Below are 16,036 nucleotides of genomic sequence, written 5' to 3' on the forward strand. Positions count from 1 at the left end.
ATACCTTATAAAGCTTCAATGGTGACGTTTTGAACCATAAATGAAAAATGAGAAAAATTAACGGAGACCAGAATATCTTCTTTTCAGTTGGATCAAGAATTCAAGCCAATCAATTTGAGGTAGTTGCTTGCTTGATCAATTTTGATAAATAAAATATATAGATAAACACCCTTTTCTTTTCTAAAATTAAATCTACGAAAACAAGAATGAAATAGACTTAATTTTAAAAAACAAAAATAAAAATTCAAACAGTTACCGAATTAACTTTTTTGTGAGTAAGTTTATAGCTTTAGATTTACAAAAAAAAAAATTCCTCTAATTCCTTTCGACCATTAAATTTATCTTTTTTTTCTTCAAACTTTTCAACCCGTCGAGATATTTACCGACATTAATATCATAACATTTAATGGACAAAATTAATAATTAGTAGTTTTCTTTTTGAGAAACAATAATTGTTCGTTTCAATATTAAAAAAATTAAAGAAAAAAAAAACTGTCCTTTACAGAATAAAATCCTAATATTTAAGATTATAAAGTAGAGAAATTTTAATTTTAAAAACAACAATTCTTCATTAGTTAATTTTTTATTCAAGTGGTTTTATTTGTTGGATTATTTTAGAAAAGAAAGTCAATGTTTTTCGGAAGCAAAAAAGAAGGAAACTTTCATATAAAAAAATATCAAACTATTTAAAAAATAGTAAAAAAAACATTGATAAATTTTTATACGTGTCTATCACATACTTCTACTAACTTCTATAGCCAATTAAAATTTTACTATTTTGGATAAATAGTTTCCTTAATTTTTCTATTTTTAAAAATCCTTCCAAAATGAAAGTCGTACTTATTATTATTATTATTAATTCCAATGATTTGTTAATAAAATAATATATCATCATTCTTTTTAGTCCAATAACAAGTAAAGGTGAGAATTTGAATTCTAACTTTTTGATAGAAGTTAAAATGTCTTTAACTAGTTGAGCTATATTCGTGTTAACAATGAATTCTCAATTTTGAGTCATAGAGGAGTATTTTTTTTTATGAGCTATGCTTGAATTAGCCATTTGAATGAGAATGAACAATTATATAAATATAACAATAAAATTAGATCATCCATGAAATTAAGGGGGGAAAAAAGCTTTTTTATTTAAAGAACAATACAAACGAGAATTCAAACCGAAGTCTAGGTTCTAAAGAAATGGAATTGGTGATATAAAAAGGATTGTTTTGGTAATAAACAATGAAGAAAGGAACAAGTATGATGCGGTTCACGTATTGTTTTTTTATTAAATTTAAATTAAGGCTAACATGCTTTTAAGTGTAAGATGTGCAACTGTAACCACTCTTATTATTTAGACCCATTTGGTCAAGTTCCTCTTTGTTAAAAATTCACCTAATTAGACTAGTTCAAAGGAAGGCATGGTTCCACTCTTTACGCCTAACTTGTTCATATTGGTGCACAAAGAATTAGAGTATTACTTATAACACAAAATGGTAACTCAACAAATCAAGAGTTCGAATTCAACCAAAAATGAAATTCATGAAATTCAATATGCGTGCACTGCACAAATCACCCTTCTCATCCGTTGAGACATCTCAAAAGTTGCCACATGAAGCGAATGAGCAAAAGACTAGCCAAAGAATTATTGGAAATAGATGGCATAGCTAATTTCAACTCGATAGAAATACATTTAAATTACCCAGTCGCTTTTAGATTTGATGGAAACAACATAAATCCCTTTACTTGTATTTTTAAAACTCCACGAAAAATGCACTACTTTACATGTGAACCTTTACTTTAAAAAAAATTAATCAAGTTGCTTAGATCTAAAAAGGATATCACCTCTAATTGATATTCCCTACGAATGACACTTCAATAAAGCAAATCTTGCCAGCTAAGTCATATACCCCCCTCAATTTTGAGGTCAAAATTCCAATTTATCACCTCACCATACTATTATTATACAAAAACCAGAAGATCATTAGCTAAACAAAGTAGAAATAGGTAAACATCTCGCTTGCATTTCAAAGATTCACGTCCATATGCCAAGGTTCACATCTATCATCTCCATTTTTAGATGTAAACTATTTTAATCTAAAAAAAATATGTAAACACTAACAAAAAAAAAAAGAAAAATATTGAATGTAAAATAAGAAAAACTATAACAAATAATAAATCCAGTAAAAAATAGAAGTTTTCAAATAATATTGACCATAACCAATTGAAAGTTTTGAAATAGTATTACAATAAGAGATTGTTAAATCTTACGATAGTCCGTCCCAAATGCTCCCTTAAATTTAAATATATATACCATTTTGGCCCCTTAAATGAAACAAAAAAAAAATGAAAATAAAGAGAAATGATCACTTTTTAGAAGCATACCACTTAAAAAATGTAGGAATCAAATTGAACCAAAAGCTTAGAGTACAAGTACAGAAACTAATCCTTTGAAAATATAGGAACCAAGTTGAAAGTAAAACTAGTATTTAAACCTAGTTAGATATATGAATTTTTTAAAACCAGTGACACTTATTTGTTAAACAATTTTTTAAGAAATTGATATAACATTTTTTTTCTCCCAAAAACACATGTATTTCTATGGGAGCTGGACATTTACCAGTAGTATTACAATTTACAAGCCTTATGAAGCCAACATGAACACATCAACTCATTAAACCATTTTGTAACTCATTTGAACTAGGAGACCAATATTAGCAAGCCTATATCAACAAAGTATCTCTTATGACCTAGTAGTAATAATGTGGTATAGAAAGGGAAACCAAAGAATCGCGATAAGAACTATAATCTAACAAAAGCTAAAAATGCAAATACGTAGAGACTTTGAATACGGGAAAACCATTTGATAAAAGTGCAACTACATCGCTTAACACATGACAATGCTCCAGACAAATGATTCTATAATTCTGATTTAACTACTCGGGTGTGAAACATTACCTAAAAAGCAAAAAATGACTCAGTTCAGAAACAGAAAAATGCTTCTGTCTTAGCTCACAAAATGTAACAAAAATATAAATCCCTTCATGTAGCAAACCACTTGTTTCAATCAGGTTCTCCATTGCTGCAAAGACACAATAAGCACTGGTAAATAAACAGAAGCTATGTCAATATTGAAATAGAAATATAGATTGTCTAGTGTAGGATATAAATTCCCACTCTTCTACCAACCCAAAAACAATATGCTTCATTCATTAGCATATTAATCAATCAAAACACCTACTCTAAGAAACGATTGAAACCACCAAAGTTATTTTACACTCAAATTAGTCTTGGGATATATAATAGACACCCTATCAACATGTATAAATAAAAGATGATTATAACTCAAAGGATATCTGAGAAAAATAGCAGAAAATTATATAGAAAAGAAAACGTCAAGAATGAAGGTTCAAACATTGTGTTATATCAATTATCTTATTAAAAAGAACATTATGCTTTCGTAGAGTGAGCATTAGAAGGGTACGATAGATAGTATTTGATTTTAACATGCAATACAACATAACACGGCCTTTTCTTCACTGTTTGCACTTCACCCACCAATTAATTGACTAAACAATATCTAAATACAACAAACAAAAAAGGAATCAGAACCAGATTTTGCCCCTAATCTAAGCCGGGTCTTGAAAATAACAGAATCCATTCAACATAATATATAACAAAACAGTTAAATACAGCAAGCCCAACAAGATGGCAACTGCAGTAAAGAAGATTGTCCACAACAAGATGGCAACCGCCAATAAGAAGATGCCTATACAAACATGTACAGTTTATAGAACTTGTCTACCTAAAGTTCGAGCATTGTCCACTACAAGACGGCAATTCCCAATAAAGGAAACACCACAATGTGTCAATGGCCCATGTCCACAGATAGTTTGAGGTTGATTAATTGGCTAAAACATGATTATTAAACACTACAGAAAGCACAGGCAACAGGCGGTCGCAATTCACACAACTTCAGTCAAATTTCCATAAACTATTGAACAAAAGCTGCATTCTCCATCTTGGTTAAAACAAAGGGACAACTTAATCAAGATCCTTAAATCAATTGAATGCAAGCAGACCTCCTACTGATGAGGCATTTGGCGAAGGCATACAGCAACCCCACATTGGGGGAAGAATATGGTTATAAAGAAACTAGACTAGTGCACTTGACAGGAAGGACAGAAGCCACAATAAACAGCATCAATTCAAAACATACATGGGGGGAAAAAAAAGAAGAGAAAAATACAAAATATAGAAGTTTCCAGCATGTGATGAAACTAATTACCTCAAATGTTGCTGGGGTACATGAATACTCTAACCCTGTCACCCTGCATAGAAGTTAAAAGGATAAAACTTGATAAAACCAATATAGAAAGAGGCCTGCCGCAAACACGTAACGTACTATTAATTATATACCATGGACTTCGGTGGGAGATTAGACTTGAACTTCGCTCTAACAATGCCACTGTTACCGTGGGGCCTGGTAACCTTGCCCCAAATGCAACGATAATGGGATCCATTCTTCTTAACTTTAGCCTTGTAGATATATGCCAATCGCTTCCCTTGGTACCAAGAAACCTCATCCTTGGAATTAACACCCTCGATCTGAAGCAAAGAAGTGTTTGGGTACTGGTTCGACTTCGACCTAACCACCACACCAATCATCTTTAGCTTTCAAACAAATTACAAACTAAATCGCTTATACTCTGTACAGTTTCTTCATATTCCAGGATTTTGTAGAGTGGAATGAATGATGAGAGTTGATAGACAGTAATGCCTGATTACCTCTTGTAGCCGAGAATTGTTCCCCTGGTGTAGAGTCTGAATCCAACAAGAAACAGAAGGGAAAGAACAATGAAACCATTTTAGGGTTAGAATCATTGAAAGTGAACTCGAAAAATCGAGGTTTAGATTACAGACCTGACTCTCTCTCCTTGCCTTCCTTTCACCATCTTCGGCGTGGCCTCTGTTTCTGCTTCAGCTAGGTTTGACGGCCGACGATGTCTAAAACCTAATTTTCCAAACTTATAAACGTCGTTGTGGGCTTTATGTTGGGCTTTGTATTGGGCTTTAGGCCTCTAACTCGGTCCATCAATATTACTTTCTTTTTTCTTTCATCCACTTTAAAATATGTATTTCAGCCCATGAATTTTAAGAAATTGGTTTCATAGTGGACATTTTGAAATTATTTCTGCATATTTTAAAATTTTAGGAATCAAACCTACGTATTCTCGTTAAATTGAAGACTAAGTGGTATTGATATGTATTCTGATCGAATAGGTCGAAGATTCAATATTCCACCTCCATAAATGTTGTACTAAAAAAATGTAATTTTTCTTTAAAAAAAATCTAAAATAAGAAAATAATATATATTATTTTACTAATTTAGCCTTTAGAGTCTTGGATTACACGTGACCTTGAAACTTTGAGAAATAGTGTAAAGTGAATTGAATTTAAGGTATATTTTCAAAAATATCTTAAATAAATTTATCTTTTATCAAAAGAATAATAGAATTACCAATATATATAGTTTTAAAAAGGACATATATGTAAATTTGTGGGATTGATCTTCATACAGTCCTTGACTATAGAGTTGAGGTTGACGTGGAGGCCTTTTCTTCTTCTCATGGCACGATTGCCTTAGTATTCTGAGTGGTGGGATGATCATCGACCGATCGGGGTCGGTTTTTCGACCAGACCGACGTCGAATCGAGTATAATCAGTTCTGAACCTAACCAAATCGGTTCGACCGTTGACTGAGCAAAAAATACGACCGACTGACCGATCAGTTGGTCGGTCGGTTTGGTATTATTATTTTATTTTTACTTAGAAAAATGCTATATTTAATTATTTACATTCTATCACTTAGTAGTTAGTACTATTAGCTATTAAGTAAAAGTTATATTTAGTTATAAATCATTATCGTTATAAATAGCAATTTTCTAATACAAATTAAATTAACTATCAAAAGTCAACTAATTGAAAACTAGGTTTAAAAAAAACTAATTTAAAGATGATAAAAGTTGAAGTCGAGTAAAATAAGAAATAGAGTAGTAAAAGTAAAGGTAAATTAACCTTCAATTATTTTCATATCTAAAAAAACTTTAATGTTTCCTCATTCATGGTTTCCTTCAAGCTTCAACTATGTACAAATTTATTGTTTGTTAACTTCCTTTTTCTTCCTATTAATTTAGTTAGTCAATTTGGAATGAATATTGTCTTATCTATCATGTTTAGTTTTCTCTCTTAATTTGTGATTGTGATTTAGAATTTAAGACACCATTTTACGTTTTAATACTTATGGAATAGAGATATTAAAAATAAAATATTAATATGATTTGATTTGACAACCCTTAATATTTAACATGTCTATTGTTCGGGATTGTGCAGGCTTAATTGCTTAAAGAAGCACATATATTTGAAAACAAAACTAATATGAGAGTCAAGAGTGTACGTCACAAATAATATCAAATACAATCAAAACACAAATAGTACGTCACATCACAAATGTCACATGATACATACAATCAAATTAAAAATTATAACATAAAGTCAAATACAACCAAATTAAATATAAACATAAATAGTACGTCACAAATAGTCAAATATAACCAAAATCACTACTAATAAATGATAAATGCTTAATCGATAAGTGACAACTTTGCAAAATCTAGAAGATATTGTATCTTTTTTTCATTATCCATAACCGCTTTGAATCCCATATAATTAAAATTAAGAAGAGAAAGACAACCTCATTAAGATTTTAAACTAACAAGTTACAACTACAAAATACAAATGAATAAAGTTTAAAGTTAAACAATTGAATAAATACCTTCTTCAAATAATGAAGCTTCTTCCAATTCATGCTAAACTTCAAGATCTATTAGACCAAAATTTAGCTAATTTTGAGTATAAATGAGAGCCTCCACTATTTTTGGAGCCAATGAACAACGTGATGAATCAACAACACATTCTTCTGTACTAAAAGTTGGCTTAGACGCTACAGTAGATACTGGAATTGCCAAAATATCTCTAGCCATACGACTAAGAACCTCAAACCGATGACTGTTTATCTTTTACCATTGAAATATGTCAAAATCACATTCATTCTTAACATTGGTTTTCAACAAATAAATATCGATCTCTGACCCCTGTTCGAAAGGTATAGTCTCATTGCCTTCAAAATCAATATCAATTGTATCATAGACAAAGTCTTTTCCCACCTTTTAAGTTGGATCACCTTTATGATTCTCAATTAGACAAACACTAATTGTCCTTTTATGTAATCTCCAATCAAAATTTATGAAATAGGCAGTTAGTAAATTTATATTTTGTCCTGATGTCAAACAATTTGCAGTGAGAGAAACTCTATACTTCTTGTTCCCAAATATGTCTTTCAAACACATTTTCTCATTAATATACAACTAAAGTACATTTCTAGCCACAGTAAACCGAGACAGAACAATAAATCTAGGTTGACTTGCACATGTTAATCTATCGACAAATTTCTTAAACTCTTTATCCTCCACAAACTTGAATGAAAATTCGTCAACAATTACTATTTTAACCAACGCTTCCTCACAACTCTCTAAACTATATGACTCATATACAAGTTGTGAAGTATTATCCCCAACATTGTCTTTGTCTTTAGTTTTGAAAACTAATGTCATTTGGGTTGGATCTCTCATTTTCTGGTAAGGGTATTTTTTACAATTTTACAAATGATTCTTCATAGTTCCAGTACCATTATGTTTAGAATGACATGCATAGACACTCCACAATATTTACATTGAGCATGAGGGTCTTTAGGATCACCTTTTAGCCTCTCAAAATGATCTCAAACCATGGATTTTTTCACAACCTTCCTTCTTTTCGATGGATTTGGAACATATGATGTCTCACTTGCTGAATCAACATCAATGATATTTGTATTGGCATTTGTTTCTGCATCTCGTTCATTTTTTGAAGTATCAGTTGCAGTTCCATCAAACTCCATATCCATTGAATCCATGTAAGTCTACAAATAAAAACGGTAGACAAATGATATAAGACTAGATAAATCTCTTTTAAAATTAGAACTAAAATTTCAATATCTAGAACAGTTGAACTTCAAGTAGTTCACAGAATCACAACACATGGAAACAAAATCATTCATAAAACATGAAAATAGTCAAAGTTCAACTACCAATTTGTACTAAAATGAGGGTTGGAAAAAATTACCAATCATTCATAAACAAACAAAACCAATCTATTGACTGTCACAGAGAACTCAAAGTAATAAAACGAGGGGGGAAAAATTACTAAGTTCTTCAATGTTAGACAGAGTGTCGGAGGAGAGGTTGACGGTGAATGAGGGTAGGCTGACGGTGAGCAGACGGAGGATGACATCGTTGTGAATATGTGGAGAAGGGATGGGAACTTCACACTGCCGCTGGCTGTGGCTGTCATTAAGGAAGCGTCGAAGCGATGGACACTGGATCAATGGTTGTGGATGGCGGCTGCCACTAGGCTAGGTTGCAAGGGATCGATGGACGGACACCAGAGTGATGGATGACGACGTGAACTTGAAGTGCAATGAGATTGAAGACGAAAAGTCTCTAAAAAAAAACCTACGCAGCATGCATGAGCTTCATTTTAAAAACCCTACGCGTGAACTTCATTTAAAAAATTATATGTTTAGTATATTTCAGTCGAGTTGGTCGGGTTTCAACAGACCATCTCCACCGACCGACATGGGGGTCAGTTAAAAAAAAACCTAAACCCACTCCGACCAAAATTTGTTAATTTTCGACCGCTCGACTTAATTTCAACCGATTTGGGTTGGTCGGGTCAGTTTTTTGGTCTACTAGGCTCACCCCTACTTAGTGGTATTATCTTAGCTTCAACCCTGTTTCTTTCTTTTTTTTCTCGGTTTAATCTCTTTGGTCTAAAATTACTCCTAATATAAATTTTTAAAAAATAATAATACAGATTAAAATTATATCTTAGACCTTATAGTCCGAGTTTCATTTTATTTTAGTTTACATATTTTTAAGGGGCTGTTTGGGGCGCTGAGTTGAGATAGAATGTCTGGAATTCATATGTCTATGAAGTTTATATATCTGTGGAGTTCATATGTCTATGTTTGGGGTGTAGAGTTATTTGGTCTAAGTTCATATGTCTGTGTTTGTGGTGCAGAGTTGAGTTCATATGTCTGGATATCTGATGCAGTTTTTTGAACTCTAAAGAATATGTTTTTATGATTACTATTTTTGTTTTGAAACTATTTTATTCAATAATTCTAGCCATCTTTGTTTGAATAAAATATGGAATGCAATTTTTTTTTAATTATTAAAACCTTTCTTTATTTCTTTCTTTTTTGGGCAATGAACAATAATTAACCGATTACATTTCTTGTAGAAATATGGTTAAATAAAATGAGAAACTAAAACGAAATCAAAATTTTTTATTCTAGCTAATTTTTCTCTATGAATTTCATTATCATCTTCTTCTTTTTCTTATTCTTTCTATTGTTGTTCTATATTTTTACTATGTCATGAATTTTTTTAATTTAATCTCCCCCATCATCATAACCAATGGAATGTCACCACATTTCTTCAACAATTTCACTTTAATTTCCTCTAAATTTGGAGGATTGTCAGAGAATAAATCTCTATTTTTCACTAATACTTGCTGGAAAATGTTCCAGGAAAAACATTTCATTTTATGGTTTTTTTTTTAATTATATGTTACATACTTTTCAACTACATACATACTTTTAGTTTAAATATTCTTAACACTCATTTGATATGTGAATTCATTATGTATAAATACTCCATTTCATGTAGACAAAATAATATATTTTTTTTTATATAATCAACAACCCTACAACATACTTTAACAATTTTAGTCTTATAGTAGTTGGAAGTGGTTGTCGAAGTTGATTATCGAAGATGATTTTTGCTAGAGTTTTGTAGTTGGAGGTGGTCGTCGGAGTCTAAAGTTAGTCACATGAAGGTGTATTGGAGTTGGTTGTCGAAGTTTTTCATTGGAGGTGGTTTTCGAATTCCAGAGTTAGTCGGGTGAAAGTAGTTGTCGAAGTTGATCATCGAAGATAATTTTCTATGGAGATTGTAATTGGAGGTGTTAGGTTGTATGTCTTGAAACTCGTAATTTGTAATGTTAAACATATTTTATTATCAATAAAGATGTTATTGACGTTTATTCAATAAAACTATTATTGAATATGTGAATTGCACTGGTAAAGTCTAAATCCAATAAACTAAAGATCCATGACTATTATTTGAATACATAAACTTCATATGGAAACATAAGAGTGGATCAAGTTCACTAAATAGCCAAAATGGTCTTTAGTATACGAATAAGGTTGGGTACCTTATTATGGTAACACTATTGAATGCGGCCCACTTTGTCGTTGTTACAATTTGTTGTAAAGCGCTACAAACGAAGTGATCCTGATTCGTTCATGTATTAACATGAGAAGCGGGGGCGTCCTATGCAATGAGTTTGCATAAGATTGGACCAACAATTAAGTCACTCTTACTTTATAACGTTATTTACTGTTTTGACTGACTATTTCAAAGCAATGACCTAGGTAACTTGACCTTAATCCTGAACTAACTACGAACTTCTGTTCATTCGGGATTATCTTTAGATTTTCATGGGTGAGGGTTGACTCAACAGCGCCGACTCGATAAGCCTCCCATTTCAGGGGTAAGATTGGGTAGATAGCTAAGGACATAGGGTGCAAGATGGAATTCACTCCTACCCGCTTTTAGGGATAGTAGAGAGGTTGTTCCCTTAAATGCTGACTCTAGGTCTTAAACTTTTGACTTTAGAGGGACTCGGTTTAGTGATTGGATCACAAACCAATTGTTAATTAGAGGATCAGTGGGACTTAAGGAGCAAGATGTGATCTCGAGGGTAAAACAGCTTTTGACCTAGTCGTTATTACGAACAACATGTGAAGGGTTAACTTACTAATCATGGTTATATCGAGTGGACATAATATTTCTATAGTGAGGGGAGTGCAACTACTGGACTTTAGTGGAGTGACCCAATAGTTAACGAATGGTGGTTAATTAGATTAAAGAGTTTAGCCGTTTAATCACGGATCGTTGGAGGCCATGATCTGTAGGTCCATAAGGTCCCCCTAATAGTTCATATAAGACTAAAGCTTAGAACAGTATGACGAACGAATTTGAAGTGTTCAAATTCGAATTTTGGAGCAAAACAATATATATATACGACACACTTAACCTAATGTTTAATTGTGAATTAAATATAAAGAGAGAGAAAATATGAGATACTTAAATAATATTTAAATATCAATATTATAAATAGTGATTCATATTGATTGGGATTTTTGTTGGATTTAAAATTAAATTAAACTAATTAAATTATTTAATTAACTATTTAATATTAATTTAATTTTAAAATTGATTATTAGAATTAATTTTGAAATTAAATGAAATTGGTCAAAATTGCATTAAAAGTAAAATTGTTGACTAGGTAAAAAATGTAATGGAAATCAAATTGTTGACTTTTGACTTTTGAAAGTCAAAAAGTCAAATTTGTTAACTTTAGACTTTAAGAGTCAAACTTTGACCAAGTTAGTGGAAAGATCTAATATTTGTGAGTGGGAAATGTCAACTTTTGCATAGCTAAGTGTTGTCTTCATTTGAAGATACTTGTCCTATTAAATTCCACTTTGAGTTAGTGCCTTTTTTAGTGTCAAATTCTCATCAAACTCAAAATTGCATGTGTTTGCATGTAATGGTCTTTAAAAAAGAGTGTTTAATGGATTTTAAGAACTCTTGGCCTTAGTGGAAATTGATGAGATTATGTGATAATCTCATCCTTTTTTTCTCTCAAAGTTTTAGCCTTTTACCTCTCCAAATTCGTCATTCACGGATCCCACCATCCTGTTCTAAGGTCGGAGAATAGTTGGGAAGACTCTTGTGGTGGTCTACGAACCGTTCGTGAGGAGATTGGAGTTGATTTGGAGAAGATTCAAAGTTTACAAAGGTTGTATTTTCCCCTTTTATTTTTGTTTCAAATGCATGATTATTTTTGAAATTATCCTAATTAGAGTACCTTAGATCTGTTGATTCTTCCGCTGTGCATGTATTCGTTCCATCAAGAAGTGACTGTCAGAGCTTGAAGTTAGTCGCATGAAGGTGGTATTAAAGTTGGTTGTCGAAGTTTGTTGTTGAAGGTGGTTGTCGAAGTCTCGAGTTGGTCGTTGGAGTTACTCACTCAAAGGTGATCATCGAAGGTTATTTTCATTGAAGTTTGTAGTTGGAGATGGTTGTCGGAGCATATGAAGGTGATTGTTGGATTTGGTCATTGGTTGGAGCCAATTGGTCGTCGGAGTTGGTAGTGCGAAGGTGGTCATCGGAGTTGGGTCATCGGAGGTGGTTGTTAGAGTTGGTCGCACGAAGGTTGTTGAAGCTCAGAGTTGGTCAATAGAGTTATCATCGGAGGTGGTTGTCAGATCTTGTCGCCGGAATTTTCGGAGTCCAGATTTCGTTGCCAGAATTGTCATCGGAGGTGGTTGTCGGAGCCTAGAGTTGGTCATTGGAGGTAGTTGTCGAAGCCCAGAGTTGGTCGTCAGAGTTGTCATCGGAGTTAGTTCTCAGAGTGTGACAGTGGCTGATGGGTGGAGTCACTGAAAACATGGGAAGAAGGGAGAGTTAGGGTGAGTTGGTTAAATTTACCAACTTAACTCCACCAACATTTAAAATTGGTGGGCCAAATAATGAGTTAATATATTATACCAACTTAACTCAACTCAACTCATGTCGGTGAGTCGGACACCCCTTAAATATTCAATTTTAGTCTCTATATTTTAATAAATCTCTTTTAAAGAAAAAAATAGTATGTATTATTATTCTATTCTATTTATAAATTTTAAAGGAATATTTACATTGTCATCAAGGAAATTATTATTGTTAGGAACTTAATTTCCCAATAATTAAAAGTAAAAGGCTTACAAGATAAATAGTAAATTTTAAAGTTTCATTTAGAAAAATGGCAAAAAGGTTTCAAAAGTATAAAAATAGCAAAACAAATTTATATAATAGAAAATACTAATTAATAAATGACAAAACTACCCTAAAACAAAAAAATTAAGTAGAAACGAGAATGAAAAGATACACTGCTTCAAAAAACAACTCGAATACCACAAGTACACTCTATCTAAACATTCTAAACCACAAATATATAGTATCTAAACATTTTAGAAGCAAAAATTAAAAATCACCCAATATGGTCCTTAACGCTTTCAGCTGCCTATAGAACGCGTGTATGTGAAGAAGATAATGACCAGGTGGTGGATATCATTAGAAACTTATGGATGTCTACAACGATGGACTTCTTCTAAGGTGAGAAAGAGCAAAGTTGATTGTACGAAATTGTTCTAGGTAAGTGTGTATTAGAAGGAATTGCAACTTCAAGACGATGTGACTATTGGAAATATCGCATTTGACACCAACCAGTTGTAGGAAGTTTTATTGTCTTCATTCTATGTGACTATTTTGCTCACATTGTCTTGAAAGCCAACTTTAAACACTATCAATCCTAGAATGTCATTGTTGAAAACTATGTTTAAAGTAGAAACAAAAGTAGGAAACATGCATGCGAGTGAAAAAGATAGGCGACCTGGCAATGGTGGTCGTCAAAAGCTAGCCAAGACGATGGAATTCAAGAAAGGATTGTTGAACCAACAATCGTAGACATAAGATTGAGAAGAAGAAAAAGAGATTTTGGGGGCGGCTAAGTGAAGAAGATGAAGAAATGAGATTTAAGGGTTTTTTTGTTATCTTATTCTAATAATAATGATAATGATGATGATAATAATAATATTAATAATAAACTGAGTAATATATATATATATATGTTTCAAACATTTAAAGTTTAATTCCCATTTATATGTTTTTTTAGTATAGCAAGTCATTTTTACGTATTTCTATGAAAATTTAAAACATCAAAAATATGAAAAAAAAAATCAAATCAATTTGATAACAATGTGTATAAAATAATGAAAAATATTTATATACAATTGAATTTGTAACAAATATTTAAACAAATCGAAAGTTAGTTAGATAAAATCAAATTTGATAATAAAAGATATATTTAAATATAAATTGGAGAGAAAAACCAAGAAGTTTTTGCTTATTGTAATTAATTTGATAAGTTGTTAGATAAAATCTAATTTGACACTAAAATATAAATTCAAATTAATTCGAGAAGAAAAATCAAGAAGGGATCTCGTTTATTTACAATCACACTATATTCATAATTCCATTTTCATTTCATTTTCAACAATTACATTGTATTTATAACCACATCAACCACAAAACCTACAAAAGAATTGTAGCTCGTTGCAGAGGCATAGCAAAAACAACAAGATTGCAAAAGTAAATACTTATTGTTTATCAAAAAGACAAATTAATAGTATAATAATATAATAAGACAATAATGAATAAAAAGTGATTAAAAATGGTAAAATTTAAATAAAATATACCATTTGTTAGATGGTAACATGTATAAAATATTAAGTAAAATCTTAATCAGGACAAAATATTCTAATATGAATTTAAAATAATAAAAATGAATAAAATAATGTAAAATATAAAGATATATTATAAATTAAAATCATAATTGTGATAAATAAAATTAAAGATCGATTAATTTTGAATATTTTTCGAAAAGTGGTTAAATCAAATCAAAACAAATATGAAACTACCAATTTAAAATTTAAAATGAAAGAAAAATTCCACCATTATCTCGTGAATCTGTTATTAAGAATTTAATGCACGACGATTTCATTTACAATGTATTTCTACTTAGAATTTATATGCGGTATAATAATTATAAGTATTAAAAAGAATTGTTAATCAATCATACCATTGATAATTTCAAGAATTAAAAAAATATATCACCTGCGTGACAGGTTTTTACTAAAAATCTTATTATTATTATTTTTTTCTTTTGGGAGGAATGAAAAGACATCCTTGATATTTGCTATTTCTTTCAATTTTCCAAAGTAAAGGATGATTAAAATGGAAGAACACAGAGCCCATATCAACTGGGCCTCGATTATTCTGCAGCGTCGGTCCAAATTCATGGAGAAAGTGGTAGAAGCCTCATGGAAATCAAGAAGATACCAGAAAACCCACGAAACCACTCCCATCTTCTATTGCTTCCTATTTAAATTCCCTCAAACCGAACGGTGGATCATCATCCAGAAAGCATCAAACACAATAATTCCCAATTCTACACCTCTCTTGCGATCAAATCTGTTCCAAATTCAACATCCATGGCTCTGATTCCAAGCATTTTCGGTGGCCGCCTGAGCAACGTCTTCGATCCCTTCTCCTTAGACATTTGGGACCCATTTGAAGGTTTCCCATTTTCAACCTCACTGGCCAACGTCCCATCCTCTGCTCGTGAAACCTCTGTTTTTGCCAACACTCGAATCGACTGGAAAGAAACCCCAGAAGCCCACATCTTCAAGGCCGATCTTCCCGGTATCAAAAAGGAAGAAGTCAAAGTTGAAGTGGAAGAAGGTAGAGTGCTGCAAATCAGTGGGGAGAGAAGCAAGGAGCAAGAGGAGAAGAACGATAAATGGCACAGAGTCGAACGAAGCAGTGGAAAGTTCATGAGGAGATTTAGGTTGCCGGAGAATGCTAAAGTTGAGGAAGTGAAGGCCAGCATGGAGAATGGAGTGCTGACTGTGACAGTGCCTAAAATGGAAGAGAAGAAGCCTGAAATCAAGTCAATTGACATCTCTGGTTAGATTTGAGGACATTGTTCCTTTGAGTTCTGAGTTCTGAGTTCTGCCTCTGCTTATGTTTGTTTAATAAATAGTGAAAGAATGAGGTTTGTTGGTGTGTTTTGCAGTGTTGATAACTTTGTATACATAAAAATTGTTTGGCTGTATGTTGTGGGAATGAATATAATCTAAAGTTGTTTGTTAAATTTGTGTTGTTCCTGTAAAACTTGGTGAAAAAGGCCAACATAGATTACATATCTA

General features: G+C 31.9%; 2 protein-coding genes across 2 annotated transcripts; one reads left to right on the forward strand and one right to left on the reverse strand.

Moving 5' to 3' along the window:
* Nucleotides 1-2,834: 2,834 nt before the first annotated feature.
* LOC120081231 (large ribosomal subunit protein eL33w) lies at nt 2,835-5,039 on the reverse strand. Its single transcript, XM_039035940.2, has 5 exons — nt 4,918-5,039; nt 4,783-4,818; nt 4,414-4,642; nt 4,283-4,325; nt 2,835-3,076 (listed from the first exon to the last, which is right to left on the reverse strand). Exons 1-4 carry the CDS (start codon nt 4,947-4,949, stop codon nt 4,284-4,286), a joined length of 339 nt encoding a protein of 112 aa, XP_038891868.1. The 5' UTR covers nt 4,950-5,039; the 3' UTR covers nt 2,835-3,076; nt 4,283.
* Nucleotides 5,040-15,153: 10,114 nt separating this feature from the next.
* Nucleotides 15,154-15,981, forward strand: LOC120081167 (17.8 kDa class I heat shock protein-like). The gene has a single exon (XM_039035852.2). It carries the CDS (start codon nt 15,320-15,322, stop codon nt 15,797-15,799), a length of 480 nt encoding a protein of 159 aa, XP_038891780.1. The 5' UTR covers nt 15,154-15,319; the 3' UTR covers nt 15,800-15,981.
* The last annotated feature ends 55 nt before the right edge of the window (nt 15,982-16,036 follow it).

The sequence above is a fragment of the Benincasa hispida genome, chromosome 7 (genome assembly GCF_027475165.1).
Source record: "Benincasa hispida cultivar pf3 chromosome 7, pf3_genome.v1.1, whole genome shotgun sequence".
Taxonomy (NCBI): Eukaryota; Viridiplantae; Streptophyta; class Magnoliopsida; order Cucurbitales; family Cucurbitaceae; genus Benincasa; species Benincasa hispida.